The sequence below is a fragment of the Dipteris shenzhenensis genome, chromosome 26, assembly GCF_047967505.1.
Source record: "Dipteris shenzhenensis isolate YYH24624 ecotype China chromosome 26, Dip_SZ_1.0, whole genome shotgun sequence".
Classification (NCBI taxonomy): domain Eukaryota; kingdom Viridiplantae; phylum Streptophyta; class Polypodiopsida; order Gleicheniales; family Dipteridaceae; genus Dipteris; species Dipteris shenzhenensis.
Window position 1 is genome coordinate 13,868,664 of NC_141621.1, and position 17,279 is coordinate 13,885,942.

A 17,279-nucleotide genomic window follows, 5' to 3' on the forward strand; every position below is an offset into this window, starting at 1 on the left:
AAGGACCAGATGTATAGCCTCATTTGGACGAAGGTGGAGAAGATAGAAGACCCGAATGTCAAGGCTTGCATATCAACACTCTAGGAAGTATGTAAGATGCAAGACACTGAAATTGAATGCCTACACAAAAAGCTGAGAGAGACTAGAGAAGACGAGCTCTCAAACCTTCATGCCCAAATGCAAGATGAAATGAAGAAATGGCAAGGGGAGACACAAACCAAATGGACATGTGAAAAAGGTAAAATGCTGCAAGACATGACTCGTGTTCTAGGTGAGAAAACCAGTCATTTGGCCTCTCAGATTTAGACATTGGAGCCCATGTTGCTGCCCTTAAAGATGAGAATGACAAATTGACGGCAGGCGCACATTGGGAGGAAGGGGAGTTTCAGCCACCTTTAAATGAGGAGCTGAGCACCATTAAAGAACAAATGAAACAGCTCAAAGATGCAAAGGGGAAGGATGCAAGATCATTGATGTGCTGAAATCAGAGAACGAACAGCTCAAAAAGGAAATGGCAGCTTTGCAAACAACGGTACAAGGGAAACATGCTGAGTTCATACAGCAAATCACGAAAGGGAAGCCAAATATGCTTGCATGGAAAGATGCAACACCAAAGAAAAGGGAGCTCATCTCTGAAACACTTGAAGAAGAAAAACGGCGGGGCAGCAAGAATCTGAATGTGCTGGTTAGAGACCTAACAATAGGTGATAGCCCCATGTCAGATGCCAAAACCCTTTTTGACAAGATGGGAGTCAACCTTACCTGTGAATCAGCCTGGAGAGTGGGTAAAGTAGATGCACCGACGAGGCCCTTGGTAGTAAAGCTACAAAGAGCCACAGACAGATCCACCTTCATGAGTACGGGGGCAACACTGAAGGGAACCAGAATCTTTCTGAATGCAGATCTCACACTCCCACAGCAGGAGCATAGAAGGGAAGGAATGGTGCGGGTGATGGCTGCAAGACAAGAGGGGAAATGGGCAGTTTACAGAGATGGCAAGGTGATCATCCGAGAGAGGGCAAAAAGAGAAGTACAAGATGAAGGAGAAGGGGAGAAGGGGACAGCACATGACGGTGTATGAACAATGGGACGAGTATGAAAACAAAATGAAGATGGCAGTGTGGAATTGTAATGGCACCCTCTGGTCTGATCCGAGGGGGTTCTTGGAGACATACAGTGACAGAGACACGATCTTCTACACCGAGACACATGAGAGTCCAGAGAGAGGGCTACCCACAGTTACAAAAAACGCATGATTCCAGTCATAGGAAGGAACTGAGGAGGGATAGTGGGGTACGAGCATCTGGAGGTGTGGTTGTTCTCTTCAGATCACATCCGAGGCCACTCCTCTCTGTGATAGGAAGGGAGGAGCATACACGGCACATGTGGATTCGAGTTCAGCTACCAGATGCACGGCATGTGTTGCATTCCCCCAAACACATCATTTTCTGCACAAGAGGTCACCACTGACGGGCACAGCCCATATGAGACTATCCATGATGAAATCACAGAGTTCACCAGACACGGGGACACTCTCCTCCTTGGTGACTTCAATGCACGTACTGGGAACAGACACGTGGGCTTGTTAGATTTCGATGAGGATTCCCCCATAGTACCGGAAATGGATGCAGCAGAGCTAGGGATCATGAGGCAATCGGCAAATGCAAATGCACCAGTGACAGCATATGGGACGCATCTACTCGAGTTGGGGGCTATCCATGACTTTATCATATATAGCGGCCTCAGAAGATGGCCATCATCTGGCGGGCTTAATTGTTTCCCACATGGAGGAGGGAGTAGTACGGTGGACTACCTGCTCGGTCCACTAGCCTTTGCCCTATGGAAACATGATGTTATTGTGCCGCCTCCTCCACTCAGGGCCGACCACTCATACCTTGCCTTTTGTATATCGGTCACCGTGCCAACCATGAAGAGGGCCCCCCCATCACCCACTCACGTTCAAATTCATTTTTACCGTGCTGTTGACCCGATGTGCGTGAGCCACTTGGCTTCTGAGCTTCTAGTATTACTTGGAGAGGGGATGGACCTCGCACATGCATCAGATACCCTTATCTTAGTGATACAAGATGTTGCCACCAGATCCTTTCCCACGACACGATCTTCACATGTCCCAGATGGGAAGATGCCCCAAAACCCCTGATTCGACGATGAGTGCAGAGAGATGAGAGCCCCCCTTACACGTGAGCGAGCACTGGGACACTTGACTTCACCAAAGGCACAGTGGATCTCACGCCGAGTGAGACGGCGTAAGAAGCGGCCTTTCCTCATGCACAGAATAGATAAGGTGATCAACTTCTTTCGCAGAGGCGACCCTACTACGGGATGGGGGCTCTTGTCGGAGGGGAAGTCGCCCATCCCCATCACAGATCCAGCAGTCTGGTGTACATATGCATGCTCTCTATATGATGTCCCAGGTCAGGCACCACCTGATATGTCCTCTATACCCAGACCCAGTACGTGTCATTTGTTTACTGCGCAGAATGTACAGGCTGCCTTCTCCGGCTTCATAGCCGCAGATCACCAGATCATGAGAGACTATACACTAAGCACTTTGCACATGGGTAAGAGATCTTGACCCCAATCCTAGCACAGTTGTTCAACCATGCTGTATGCCATGGCTTCCGCTTACCTAGAGCACCACCACCACAGTACCGATACACAAGGCAAGTGATCCCATGGACACTCGGAACTACCGCACTCTTATGATTGGCCACACTTTGGCTACGATATATGGGTCAGTACTAAAGAGGCAGAGGAGATCAGCAGCAGCAACCACACAAAGGGTCACGGGCAGCGAGCTCTTGGGCAGGCACGTTTTCGGAGATAGCACTCCACCCTTGACCACATTTTCACCTTGAGGGCTATTATTGAGGAGGCGAAGTCAAGGCATCAGAAAGTCACATTGGCTTTGTAGACTTTCGTAAGGCTTTGATACTATACCATGTTCTCGCCTGATCAAGAGGTTACAAGAGCTGCAGCTCCCAGAGATCATGATTTGGGGGGTCACGAGTCTATATGAGTTTGTCAGAGAGAAGGTACAAGCCCCAGTAGGCCTATCAGACTAGGTTGAGAGCACTATCGGAGTGAAACAAGGCTACCCCCTCTCACCGACTCTTTTCGGGCTCTGTATCAACGAGATCACTTCGTTTGTCGATCGCCTAGGTGGAGAGGGTTCACTTCTTGCTGACCTGATGATGCAACTACTGTTGTACGCAGATGACATAGTCCTCATATCATCCTCAACAGAGGGATTGCAGAAACATCTAGAGGCTCTGGAGATGTTCTGCAGGGAGAGACTTGACAGTTAACCTTGGAAAAACTAAGGTTATGATCTTCAATACCTCAGGAGTCGCCATAGCTTCACATATCGTGATGAGCCAATGGAGACAGTGCAGTTTTACACATATGTGGGGATAGTGTTCACCGGACCATGTTTCACGATGGGTACAGCGCGACTCACACGAGGACGGGGTGCTTTGGCCCAACTAGGTGGCGATGCTTCCAGGGATAGTTCCAGGACCCTTTGACGAAGGGTTGGCTTTTTGACACACTAGTGAGACTGACTGCCATGTATGCAGCACCTTTCTGGGAGAGTGATATTTCAGTGACAGAGCGGAGGAGATTTGAGAGGCTACAGGTGATTATGGAATCCAGGATGATTCAAAGTAAGCCCTCAGTCCCCCATCAGATTACGTAGGCCTTGTTCGCCATGACCCCTCTCCAAGTTGATGCCATCTTTCAAACAGTGATGTTCCTCCACAGAGTCTGGAGATTACCCCAGTGGAGATTACCGAGGCTAGCATTGGAGTCCTCCAGGCACCTAGTAGAGAGCGGTGTTGATACAACATGGTATGCAATCGAGAGACAGCTCGACAGACACAGATACGAGAGCTCCTCACATCTCATCAGAGAGCCCTCAAAACACTGGAATCTTCACCATGAGGAAACACAAAAAAAAAACACCAAGATCCAACTAATATCCCAAACAAGATCCCACAGAGCCTTAGTATACCAAGACCAACTTATTATGCATAACCACTTGTTGAAAACCCTCCACAATGTGATCCTCAACAAGATCTTCAAAAATAAGTGACCAACCAGCACCATGAAAACATTGTGTATACATGCATTCAAGAATCACCCTTCTCACAATTGGAAGTACACATAACTGCTTCAAGGTATTGTACTCTTCATCATTTGCATAGCAGAAGAAGTTGAAAGCATTGAGAATCACCACTCCACTCTTATAGTCAAAAACTACCCAAAGACTCAACTCCACAAAACTAGGCCCCTTCAGGGCCATTTGCAGGGCCGACCTGCCACGTGGCATTGCGCCACTGGCCAGGGCCCTACTGCCCTAGATTCAGGACCTTTTGCAGGCCTCACACCTGCCCATAGCCTCCGCCATCTGCCCCGCATCTTTCTTCATGCAGGCGCCTTCCTGCTGCACCATCCTTGCCTCCTGCCAGGCCTTCACCAGCTCCGTACAGCCACATATGCATACCGTACCCTTCCGTACTGCTGCACCATCTGTTCTTGCTGGAAAACCCTACAATCAGGCTGCTGCAGGTCCCTGATGTCCACGTGTCTGCTCCACGACTTGCCAGGTACCCTTCTTGTTAGCCCATTGGCCCTGTTTGGATAGCTGCCCATGTGGCAGCCTCTACCTTTTGCTGTGTGCTGCCCACGTGGCAGCTCATGTGCTGCCCATGTGGCAGCCCCAATATCCCCTGGTCTACCTCCCCCATGGGTGCTTACAGATAGGGAGGTGACCTTTCCAATAGTGAGACCGCGGATGAGACCAACTTGTCCAAGAGGGCTCTGCTCTGCATCTCTAGATCAATGATACCCAAACCTCCTCATACCTGCAGTAGGATCACTGTTTGCCAGGCGACTCTGGCTCTGGTGTTGCTTGTGCCATCCAAACCTGCTCAAACAAAGTTTCGCACCAAGCGGCACAGCTGCCCCATGCACCAGCAGGAGGCAATGTACCAGGCCGTGGCGAGGAGGACCTAATTAACTACCAGTGCTCTACCTGGAAGAGAGAGTTTAGCTGAGCTCCAGTATAGGAGCTTTCACCACACACTCTCTAGCACCAGGGCAATCTGCTGCTCTACTGTAATATCTAACCCAACCTGGCAGCCAAGGTACCTCACAATACGCCCCCGCAGAATCCACCAAAAGCCAAAGTCCAAACCCCAATCCTGAACCTCTTGGACTGCCTCTGATCCAGTGAAGAAGCCAACGGATTTAGTCCAATTGATTCTAGCCCCGGATCCTTCGCAGTAAATGGCTAGAGCGACCTTGACCGCCTCTAGGCTCGCTGTGGTACCCTCAACAAAAAGGGATGTGTACTTTGCGAACTCTGAGTCTAGAAGCTCCTCCTCTTGTTTGATGGGGAGCCGCATCCCTGTGAGGCATACCGTCTCAAAGCGCAGGAAATATCCCATCCCTACCCAATCCACTGCCTCCCAAAAAGCGAAAATGTTGTGTAGGATGCTCCGCTCTTTCAAAAAACATGTCTACATGTCACGGATAATGTCTAGGAGGTGGGGCCACACCCGCAAGCTCAAGACCTTGGCTAAAATCTTGTATGCGGTATCCAAGCCTAGCTAACAAGGGTCTAGGACTAGACTTGGGTGTCAACATAGAATCTGTCCTGAGGTTAGGACTAACCTAGGGCTATGACCTAAGCTAGCAGATGAGGTCTAGATCACTAGGAGTGAGCTAGGCTGCTATACTTGGCATGGAGTGCTAGCCAAGTCAGGGTAAGCCTAATTGGGCTGAGGCTTAGAATAGGCTAGCTAAGAAAATGGCTAAAGCCAATAAAGCAAGATACCTAGCCTATAAGTATAGGCTAGAGGCTCATTATCGAGGGGTCCTCAGGATACGATCCTCAGTGACCAAGACCTACTGGCCAGAGAGCAACAGCTAGGGGAAAGGGCTTGTGATATGGGACGCAAGTCTGGATCCTCTAAGGCTAACTGGCTCTCGTATCCAAGTGGTTTAGACCTCTAGCTTGAGGGTGGCTCAGATGAGTCTACGGCTGAGAGGTAAGCTGCTAGCGTCAACCCTTATGGGTTGTGCCTATGGTGGATGCCTGACCCAGATGAGTTGCAAGCTTGGCCTGTGTTCTATTAGGGTTTTTGGTTATGGAACTGACGAGGATACCCCACCAAGGTCTAGGGTTGATCAGACTTGGCGAGGGTTGTTACACAAAGCCAACAGCCACTTTTCACAAGTCCCGGGCACTCACGCTACCAACTCCGCCATTCAGTTCGCCTTCCACGCAAGGGCTCTAAGGTTGCAGCAAATCCTAACCCCTAGCATGGAATGGCTAAGCTCTCTTCTTAGAAATCCCCATCAACCCCAACAACCTCAACCAGTAAGACTCGATATGCTACAGTGGCAACCATGAAACCCTCTACGTATGCAGAATCGACCCATTATTGCGCAAAAAACCCTTTCAATCGACCCATTGTTGGGCACCATGAGCGGATTTTGTATCTACAAAAACGGGTAAGAGACTTGGCGATTCAACTAGCAAATGCAGGAAATAATTGATGAGATGGTGCAAATTTGCAAGGCCGTCTCCCCCTACCCCCCCTCAACTAGTCTCTATAGTTAAAGACCTAGTTCAGACTGAAGTATAAACAATTAAGAAGGAAGTGACCATGAAGGTTGATGCAAAGGCAAGTAAAGTTGACAATCAAGAAGAGATCAAGGAACACAAAGCCAGACGTGAGAATGCACTAAAGATTAGAATGGGGGGCTCCCTAAAGACTGGTACAAAGAAGAGGATTCTTTCAGTGAGGCTTTAGCACATGTCAAAGCAGCTATGCCCGACATTGAATAGAAGGTTGACGATGAGGGTGATGATGGAGCAACTAATATCCGACACTCTCAGGGACGTGCTATTATACGATTAGCTCACAGGGTTTACGAATCAGCCTTCTCCGACAATCAGCCAAGCTAAAAGGGACCAAGGTATGGATAGCCGAGGAACTCACATGAGCCCAATTGAAGAATAAGGCAACGGAATTAGCCAAGGTCAAGAATGTTAGGAAAGAAGGAAAATGGGCACTATACCGTGAAAGCATAGCACTCGTCAACAAATTATGAAAACTAAAAGACTCTCAGTCTTAAACTTATGTACGGCCAATTAAGTTTTTCAGATGTTATGAAGGTACTCTGCATCGCAAGGTTTCAAACTCTTTGGGAGTTGCTATGGGCCCTCCCCAAGAAGATGTACTAGATGGGCTTTCTTCCTGTCCCATAGACCTATTGGTCTCCCGTGGACATTAATAGAGTCTCTCTCTCTCTCTCTCTGTCTCTCTCTCTCTCTCTCTCTCTCTCTCTCTCTAAGCAAGAAAAAGGCCACAGATTGAATGGGATGAAAACACCATAAGCGGTATTATTCAAAAGGTTTACTTCAATGAGACAACAGAAAGAGTTAATATTCTCAGACAGACACACAAACTGAAGGGTACAAGAATTTGGGTATCTAAAGAGCTCTCTCCCAATCAGCTTAAACAAAGAAATACCTAACTCAATAAAGGTGAAGGAAGCACATAAAGAAGGCAAATGGGGTGTTTTTTGGGATGGGAAAGCACTTATTCGAGACTTCAAATCTAAACCCAAACACTCTGTCTTAAACTGATGTTATTGAGGCCACTACATGATAATCCTAGAATTTTGTAATGCATCATCCACTTCCCAGGCAGTTTGGGCTTCACTCCTCAGCAGCCTCCATAGGGATCAACAGCGATTGAGGACCAGGATAGTCAGCAGCACATATGCCCCCGTCCTGGGCATCTACATGTTCCATCTACAGACCTGGTTTAGTCCCAACAGCAGCAGCAATTAGAATTCTACATCATAGCAGTCCCTCTCCTACTTCAGGACTCAGTTAAGCAGTGAGGGTTTGGTCCCTCTATACAGTAGCTCCACTCCTCTTTTGTAGTGAGGGTTCATCCCCTCCATATAGTACTTGTCCTTTCAGTTCTTAACAGTTGTATTCAGCACTCTGAACCAGACATTATTTCAATTATTATTTTCCTCTTCAAAGGCCCGTTAAATTTCCTCCCTCTAATTCTCACACTCACTCTACAGTTCCACTTGTGTTTTGAGCGCATTATTCTGGCTCAATCAGTTTGAAAGTTATTTTTCCGTTGTGCCTACGAATGATGACGAGCGGTGCATTCTAGCATCAATGCACCTCATAGGCGAGGCAATCCAATCATCAAGTCAGACATTCTCCCATGAGATACAAATCACAGAGCAACAACAGGATCATAGCTGTGCATCAAGGGGGATGGACCATACATTGATAGGATGGGTCATGGGGCTGCCACATGGGCAGCAGATGGGCTACCATGTGTCATGTGCATGGTGTACCTAGGGTTGGATAGCAGGTGAACGTGGGTTATGGGATAGCATAGGGCTAGATGGCTATAGCCGAGATTGCTATATATAGAGATTGATTCATATACAGTGCTCGCTTTATATGGAGGGAGCTATTCATAGCTTGTGTTATCTATAGCAAGTTTCCTTCTATATAGAGGGAGGGCCAGTGCTATTGTGGAGTTCAGTTGATCACCCCTCAACTGATGGATGGGCCTTGGACCTAGGCCGGCAGGACTTGGGCCATCTACAAGGCGGATCATAGGTGGTGTATCGAAGGTCCTCTGGACGGGCTCAGGTGGTATGGGACGCCTGGGTTAAATACGGGCCTATGGATGAGTCGAGTTGTAGCCCATGTGCTCGGGGGTGCGGGAGGATCGAGGCACCTGCGCTATGATTCTGGTTGGATTGAGGACGAGATTCTAGGTCAGTGATAGGGTCAAATCCTGTGGGGTCGTGTCATTTGGTATCAGAGCCGTCCAATCACAATTGAATCCAACGCAAGGTATGCAGAAAATATGTCTTCCAGATACGTTTTTTGTGATTGCTCTTGCAAATCTGAATTTCTGCTCATGTATGGGCTGAATCGTTGGCTGATGATGCGCGCTCATGATTGGGAGAGTTGTGGAAGAAATAGACGTCCATAGGCTGTGTGCTCTCTCTCGGTTGCTACGTGCTTGGAAATCCAGATTCCCTGAGAAGGGTAGGCGATGAGAAGACTTGATGTTTCAGCAAGAGATATGAGTATGTGTTGTTTCTGACCTATAACTTCCCACGCTTGGGTTGTTGATGTGATTGGCTGTGTGGGGAAGAGTGGGCTGGTTAGGGAAAGACCCTAGAGACCTAGATTTGCTACAGTTGAGAAGCAGGAGGAAAGAGAGGGCGTTCATAAGCCAGAGAATGGCTTGTGTAGGAGATTCGGGGCGATATGATTGGGGCAGGTGCTTAGCTTTGGGAAGGAGTGTATGGCCTGATTTTAGCGCATTTTGGCTATTTTTGGCTGGCTGGAGAAAAGCGGGACCAGATCTATTAAAAGCGAGACTGGTTTTTTGTCAAAAAAGCAGGTTGCTTTTTTGTTTTTCTCTAGCAAGGAAAGCACTTGCTCTAAATCAAGCACCCACCCTAAATTCGCCCAGCTTTTGATGGCCCTTCTTGGCTATTTATATACCCAAGATTCCTCTCTCTCTCTCACTTCAGCACTTCAGCGCATGAAGGCAAATTTCCCACCCTCTTTCCATCCGAGATCAGCCATCAGATTCCGCCATCTTTTTTGCTGTCCTCTACCCGCCTTCTTCCTTGATTCCATGCAGCACCAGATTCTCTTTTGCTAGTGTGAAAAGCACATGTTTGGACGCAGCTGTTTTTCTTCTAGTCCCTTGTGAGATATTTTCTAGCCATGGAAGGACATCAAGATAATGAGACACCTATGTTGGATTATTGTTTTATCGAGATGAAGGACGAGGCTACATCAGAGATTATTCCTCGTAGACCTCATGACCTGCTACAAGAGATGGATTCCTTGATGGATGAACTCTCGGCAGAACTCTAGGCAGCTCTTCACTACTATAAAACCCCTCAATACCTGAAATATATTGAAAAAAATTTGTGTTGTTCTAAATGTAGACAGCTTGTTTGAGAGTCTTTGTACCGCTTCCGAGTTATTGAGAAGCGATGAAGAAGTTGAAATCCTGAGTTTTGACCGACACCTATAAATATTACAACATTTCCAACACCATGTACATGCTAGAGATATTTATTGATGCCCTGGCAAATGTCTTCACAAAGGTAAGGAGGTGCACATGTCTACCTTACCTAATTGACAATTGTGCACCACATGTGTCACATCGTACTTATTTACAACTTGTGGTCCCCTCAACTGTTGTATGCAAAGGCGACTAAACTTATTGTCCTTTGTAAGCACTCCTTTCAAGAAATGCATGTGTCCAATTGGTTTCTAAAAAGAGGCAATGTATGCCTTAACCAATTGCCTCCTTTCTCTTAGAAAGAATCCGTGATGCTTTTGGGAGAACCACTTTTGGGCCATGCATTTGCGACCACAAGTGAGACATCCTATCCATGGCTTGCAAGCATTCTCGAAATCATCTTGTGTCTTTGTCACCAACCAAGTGCGCCCAAATAGAATCCCCTAGATTCTTCAAGATAAGAATGGGATTCAACAGATGATTGATTTGCAACTACCTCAAATATGGAACCTCATGAAATAGTGATAGCCTATTCATACCATGACGAGGCTCCCCTGCATTCTCCCTCCAAGCTTGAATCTAGTCACTTGCCTTCAAAGAGGATGATGGTGGATCAACTTGACCTTCATGTGTAGGATGGTCAAGAGGAAGGTATCAAGCATGACCTTTCATAAACCATTTTCCTCATATGTTTGGAGTGTCATGCAAGTGCATTCACAACCCACCACAGATAAGACAAACATGGCAGCATAGCACAATCACCCACATGACTCTAAAGGGGAACTCAGAGCAAGCAATGTATGCATTACAATTGGACTTCTTGATCGACAACTAGAAGGTAAGCACCAAAAGTGGTCTTAACCATCCGTCCCCATGTGCCCACCATGTATGCACATGAAAGTATCAGCCGTGACCCGTGGAGGGCGGCGGAGTTCTCTAGACTCCCAACAATTTTTCAGTCAGCAGGACATGAGGGTCTGCTAGAGAGACTTGATAAGTTCTTTCTAGGAGATCGGACGATGAATAGCAGGGGAGCCACGTGCAGCATCATCATCCAATGTATGTATCAATGGCACTTCAGGAACTGCCAATGCCATCTCATGAGCAAGGTCTTCTGCAGAATTGCCTCATAATTGGCAAATCTCCTACCGGTAGTTTCACATATACATGCTACAGCTGTATCACTATAGCTGGCTGCCCATCTCCAACTACTGGGTGATCCCCTGTAGGCTGTGATGCCAATCAATGATGAGATAAACAAATTAAAATACTAAACATTACATGAAACTGCTTAAATACACATCCTCATAAGAGAGATGTCACATTTGGATAAGCTTCGAAAGAGCTTACAGGAAAAACCACATAATGGAAAGGGAAAATAGAAAGAGCTTACAGGAAAAACCACATAATGGAAAGGGAAAATAGATGCCTGCATAGTTTTATGCCAATGTACTTCCACCACAGGTGCAGGAGTCACTTACTGCAAGGCGAGTCCCATATGGTTTTACAATAGGGAACCTGTGGGATAAGGATGCTTGTACAGCATCTGGCACTTCTGATTCAATTGATCCCTTCTCTTCATCTTTTGACTTTGCAAGTTTGCGTTGTGCTTGCGTATGTGTCTGGTCAGAAAAAGTAATCAAAGTAAGTAGACAGACTTAAAGTCACACAAAAACTAACAGCAGGAAAAAATATGCCTTTACAATGTTGATGCATTGCTTGTACAGATGCTCATCAATCCAAGTACAGAAAAGTGGGTCCTTGGACTTCCAGTCAATAAGTAAAAATCCTACCATGCTATAGCCCTCACAGACTATCTAGACAATCAATCTGACTTCACTAATCACAGCATGCCAAATGACTACACTACATGACAGTTTATAAAAGCATGTGAAATGAACTGCAAGAGATCAGGAAACGCATGTTGCAATTTCTAAAGGATTTAGTCAATATTGGGTAACAAATACGAGGGAGCAGGCATGCACATCATGTTTTAAAGAGGTTACTGTAGCCATGTACATGGCAATAAGAAGGTGTAGACCAGTATGTACTGCCATTGGACAAGTCGTGATAAAAAATGGAGCCCCAAGAATGGAACACCTTTACAATGCACAGGGTTCACAATCTTAACCAAATAAAAATTAAGCGAGCTCATTACAACCCCTAAAACCCTTAAAACATCCACAATCTTAACCGAATAAAAAACAAACGAGCTCATTATACTACTAATCTGCTGAAAATATTAAAATGGAAACAGTGGAAATTCCATCCATCTTGCTAACGTACCTGCATGCGTGTGACCACCACCCAGATGGGATTTGTCAACAAAACGTTCAGACACCTGCATCTCCAATCCATTACAGCACTTTCTCATGTCTCTGCTTCTAATAAAAGAGCATGGCTAAGCCAACTATGATCTGAATGAGGTACCATCTTCTGCTTATATAGTTCAAAATCTGACAAATTCCAACCCAAGATATCCTTAATGATTCCCACAACCCACCCTGCAAGTGCCGCAACAATCAATGAGGAGAACATTCCAACTGTTCCATCACCAGTGCCTTTCTTTCGCTTTCTTAAGGCAATAGCTTCAGCTTTATTTCTGAAGACTTGATAGAAATAATAATATACCCCCTGGAATGAGACAAATAGAGGTATTAAAAGGAATCGTTGCAGTTGCAAAGTTTCTAGTCCATTTGTCCATCAATACATGAACTTCCTTCCCAATCAACCTCTCATAAACCCATTGTAGGCACTCCTGAACATTATATGCACTTCAAAAGAAAATTGACAATTGACAGTTTCCCTTATTAGACAGAAAGTTATCACATACACTAGGCTACCTGTGCAGTAGAACAGACGGTTACAGCAGTCAACAATAAGATTCTCTATACAAAACTCAATTTTAAAACTGCTTGCACACGAGCAGCAAGGCTCTGAAACAACTTCGACTTATCACCTGAGAAGCGGCTGTCCCCACTAAAGAAGGTGTTAGCCCTCTGAAGAGTCCTCCCCAACCTTCCTCTCCAATAACCTGTAAACACAGAGCAAATGTCAGCTGCAAAAAACATGGACCTATTCACTATGACCATAGTGTGTTTCTTTGTCTTAAGCAATGTGTCCCAATGGCTTGCCTTACACAACTCTTGATATGTGCCCAGTGATTTCTTTAATCGCTGTTCATTAGGCAGGTTCCTTTCAGTGTTGGAAGCTTGTAGGGTTGAGCTTTTCGCCTTCCTTTCAGTTTGCTGTCGAGTGTTGACCTGCCAAAACAAGCACACAGCATTTTAAATTTTGAAATTGCTCCAATGCTTTTACACGTAAATAGAAGCAATCCCTGAAACTAGCAAGTCATGTTTCCATTTACAACAATAGAATTGAAAATTTCATTCCATTGGCCTTAGGAAAGGAATTGAGAGTCCCGTTCAACGAAGTTACTCTTTATATGAATTTCAACCCATGGGAAGGTCCTAGAAGATTGTGCCAAACATAGAACCAACTTAAGCATGCACATCTTGATTTATACCTATCTGAATCCAGGAACATGCCCAAATTCACCATATAAGAAAGTGCAGTTTACAATATCGTGGTTGTCATCCACAAGACAATAAACCATAACTCCATCATGCATAGTAGGGACTAGCTACTATGGCATCCCCACTAACGTAATCAGTGCCCAATAGTGGGTGTCGAACTATGTAGAATATATGCTCATATGCACGCATGCATCCACACAAGAGCAGACATTCATACAAAGGTCTGCATACTGAGTTTCTGTCAAAGCCCTGGACATGCAGGGAAAGCTAAGGGAGAAGGCTAAAACAATAGTCCACAATCTCTTCGTCCAAGCTACAATAGCTTGTGAAGGAACAGCATGATTATTTCATTTTAGTCTCTACCAAATGAAAAGCATACAAGTTAGAAGTACTATTACAACAATAAGGGTAGTTGAAAGGGCATACGTACCACTAAAGATAGAAAGAATTATCACAATATCAGCTGTCCACAAAGTGAAATTGACATGTCCGCTAATATGGCAAAAAGACATACCTAGGTGAATCTAAAAACATGCCAAAATCACCATATAACACTGCAGTTTACAACCTCGACGTAGTCATCCACAAGACAATAAACCATCAACTCCATCATGCATAGTAGGGACTAGCTACTAGGACATCCCCACTAACGTCATCAGCCCCCAATAGTGGGGGCAGAGCTATGTATTAATATATGCTCACACACACGCGCCCGCGTGCACACACTCTCACCACGCGCACACACACCCCCACCACACCACACCGCATCCACACAAGAGCATACATTTATATAAAGGTATGCGTACTGAGTTCCTGTCCAAGCTCCGAAGATGCAGGGCAAATCAGCCATAATGACGCCTAGCACTTAGGGAGAAGGCTAATCAAACAATATTTCACAATCTCTTTATCCAAGCTAGAATGGCTTGTGAAGGAACAGTTGCATGATTATTTCATTTTAGTCTCTCCCAAATGAAAAGCATAAATGATAGAAAGAATTATTACAACAATAAGGGTGGCTGATAGGACATACACACCACTAAAGATAGCACAATATCAGCTGGCTGCAACTTGGACAAAAATTTCACAAAGCGAAATTTGCATGTCCACTAATACGGCACCTAGATGAATCCAGGAACCAACCCAGATTCACCACATAAGGGAATGCAGTTTACATCTCGTGGTAGTCATCCACAAGACAATAAACCATCAACTCCATCATGCATAGTAGGGACTAGCTACTATGACATCCCCATTAACGTCATCAATGCCCAAGGGTGGGTGTAGAACTATGTGTCAATATATGCACATCTTGATTGACCATGAACACTCTTGATTGACCTATTGAACATGAACACATCTTGGTTGACATTGATTGACCTGTTGACCATGAACATATCTTGATTGACCTATTGAACATGAACACATCTTGGTTGACATTGATTGAATGAACACATCTTGATTGACCTATTGAACATGAACACATCTTGGTTGACATTGATTGACCTATTGAACATGAACACACCTTGATTGAGCTATTGAACATGAACACATTGAATTCTTTCATAATACAGGATAACATATTACAGAAAGAATCTTAGCATGACCCGTTTCCACTGTCTCAATTAATGTCCAAAAGCCTTGGATTTAGGATATTTAGCCACTGCTCCCTTCCCTATTAGAGTTAGTTCCCCTGGTATGACTTTGTAGGCTAGTCCTAGTGATTTTGGGACATTTAAGGCCTATTTAGGCGAGCAGGGTGGTTTCCAAACCACCCTGTCCTTTTCATGGCTGACCAAAAACTGGTTTTTCTGCTGGCCCCTACTCCAGAGCAGGGGCACAGGCAGCAACCACGTTTTCCGTCCAAAACCATTACACGTGAACCTAATTTGATATTTGACATTCACCTACCCCCTTCACGTGACCAGGCTCTTAGTCTAATTGGGAGACTTAGTCCTCGTATGACTTCCAAGACTTAGTAAGTCATAGGACTTAAGCCTAACCCTAGTCCTAGGGTTATAATTATGTTGTACTTTCATTTCGTGGTTGTACTGTAATACACACACATTTAGTTTTGCCTCTCCACTACTGTTGATTTCTTGCTGTTACTTTCCTGCTTCCGTTACTCTAAAGTGGTATCGGAGCAGCAATAACACTGGTACGACCCTGTCGCTGCTCCCGCCATCACAAACCAGGTTAACGAGGCCATTGGCTGCTGTGAAGTTCGCTGGCCAGGCCCGTGTTCAGCAGGCGCTTGTGTTCTACGGCAGCATGGCTGTTGTGTGGCTGCACTTCTAATGCTACACCTATGTCTAAACCGGTCAAACCTGTCCCAAGCAACAAAAAGTAACCTTGTCAGTCCTCAGGTCGTATGATGCTACGGATAGACGTCCAACTTTTTTGGAAAAGTCCTGTATTTGACATTCAAGCTAGGTTCGATCAAAGAAAACAATCTGCGCAGCTTTACAGCGTCAACTCTGAGAGTGCTCTTAGAATGTTTCCACACAAAGAACAAGTATATCATCGTCAAATTCCTTATTCTGTGGCTCGACAAAAGTCAAGCGGTGTGGATGAATCAGAATCTTCCTTTCGGGATGACTTCTCAATATAAAACGAGACGCCCGACTGCCAACGTGTACTGCCATCCAACCTCGTTCCACCGAGACAGACTATAAAAAGAACCCCCCACCGTTTGTGACGTATTCTTCCAATCCGCTCATGGAAGAGGCGATTCGAGTTGAGTTGAAGGAAATATGATGAAGCAAACAGCGGAACAAAACTGTTTGAAGAGAAGATCACGTACTGCCTGTAAGGGATACGTCAAAATCTGAGCAATGATGCCACCTCCAGCTCCGGCCAGGCCGTTGACGACTGCGTCCGACATGCTGTCTGTGAAGGCGGACGGATCTGTGAACCGGGGCAGGGAGGGGATGGGGAGGGAGAAAGGGAGTGGGGAGCAGAGGATTTTCGGAGATGGAATACCAAATGCAAGGAATGGGTTGTAAACATTAGAGTGAGGGAAGAATTGTTTGAGAAAGGAAGAAATTGGAAGGATGGAGATGCAAAATTGATGCGAAGATGGAGCAGATCGGCGGATGGAACAAAGTGAAGTTTAGCTGCAGTTCTTCCGAAACAAGCGTACGGGTTTGGTATCTATTTATAGTTTGCCTACTCTTCAGATCCTTAAAGCACGTTTTGGAATATCCTTCCCAGGCTCTTGGACTCTCCTCCCCCCCTCCCAACTCTAGAGGCCCCGCTCTTGGACTCTCCTCCCCTCTGCCCGTGCCTAGTGCCTCTGCAGCAGCCATCGTGGCACGTTCACACAATGTCACTCTCACGCACCTGCGTACTGCGTACGCGCACCCGATATTTGTGGGAATCGCCTCTTGTCGGTGAACAGACTTGTTCGTCCCAAGAGTGCGTGTGCTGCGCTCGATCCGATGCTCGCCTTGCCTTGTTCAAAAATTCTTCTTTGTTGTCGTCTTAGTTGGCCCAACAGGAGGGAGAAGCCCAGACACTGACACAAAAGATTTGTGTCCATCCCATGAAGGCTGTCCACTCCATGGCCAACTCCTCCAATCACTCCATGATTGGCCCATTCCATCTCCTCTAACCGCTA

The 17,279-nt window shown here is 45.9% G+C and overlaps 1 protein-coding gene across 1 annotated transcript in view; it reads right to left on the reverse strand.

Annotated features, from left to right (window-relative positions):
- Positions 1-16,799, reverse strand: part of PXN (Mitochondrial substrate carrier family protein) — a 44,803-nt gene extending 28,004 nt beyond the window's left edge. The window contains exons 1-6 of the mRNA XM_087397317.1: positions 16,464-16,799; positions 13,262-13,390; positions 13,087-13,161; positions 12,631-12,761; positions 12,414-12,468; positions 11,609-11,749 (exon numbers count right to left, since the gene is read on the reverse strand). Coding sequence (XP_087253443.1) covers positions 11,609-11,749; positions 12,414-12,468; positions 12,631-12,761; positions 13,087-13,161; positions 13,262-13,390; positions 16,464-16,544 — 612 coding nt within the window. The 5' untranslated portion in view covers positions 16,545-16,799. The remainder of the gene's footprint in view (positions 1-11,608; positions 11,750-12,413; positions 12,469-12,630; positions 12,762-13,086; positions 13,162-13,261; positions 13,391-16,463) is intronic.
- Between the last annotated feature and the right edge of the window lie 480 nt (positions 16,800-17,279).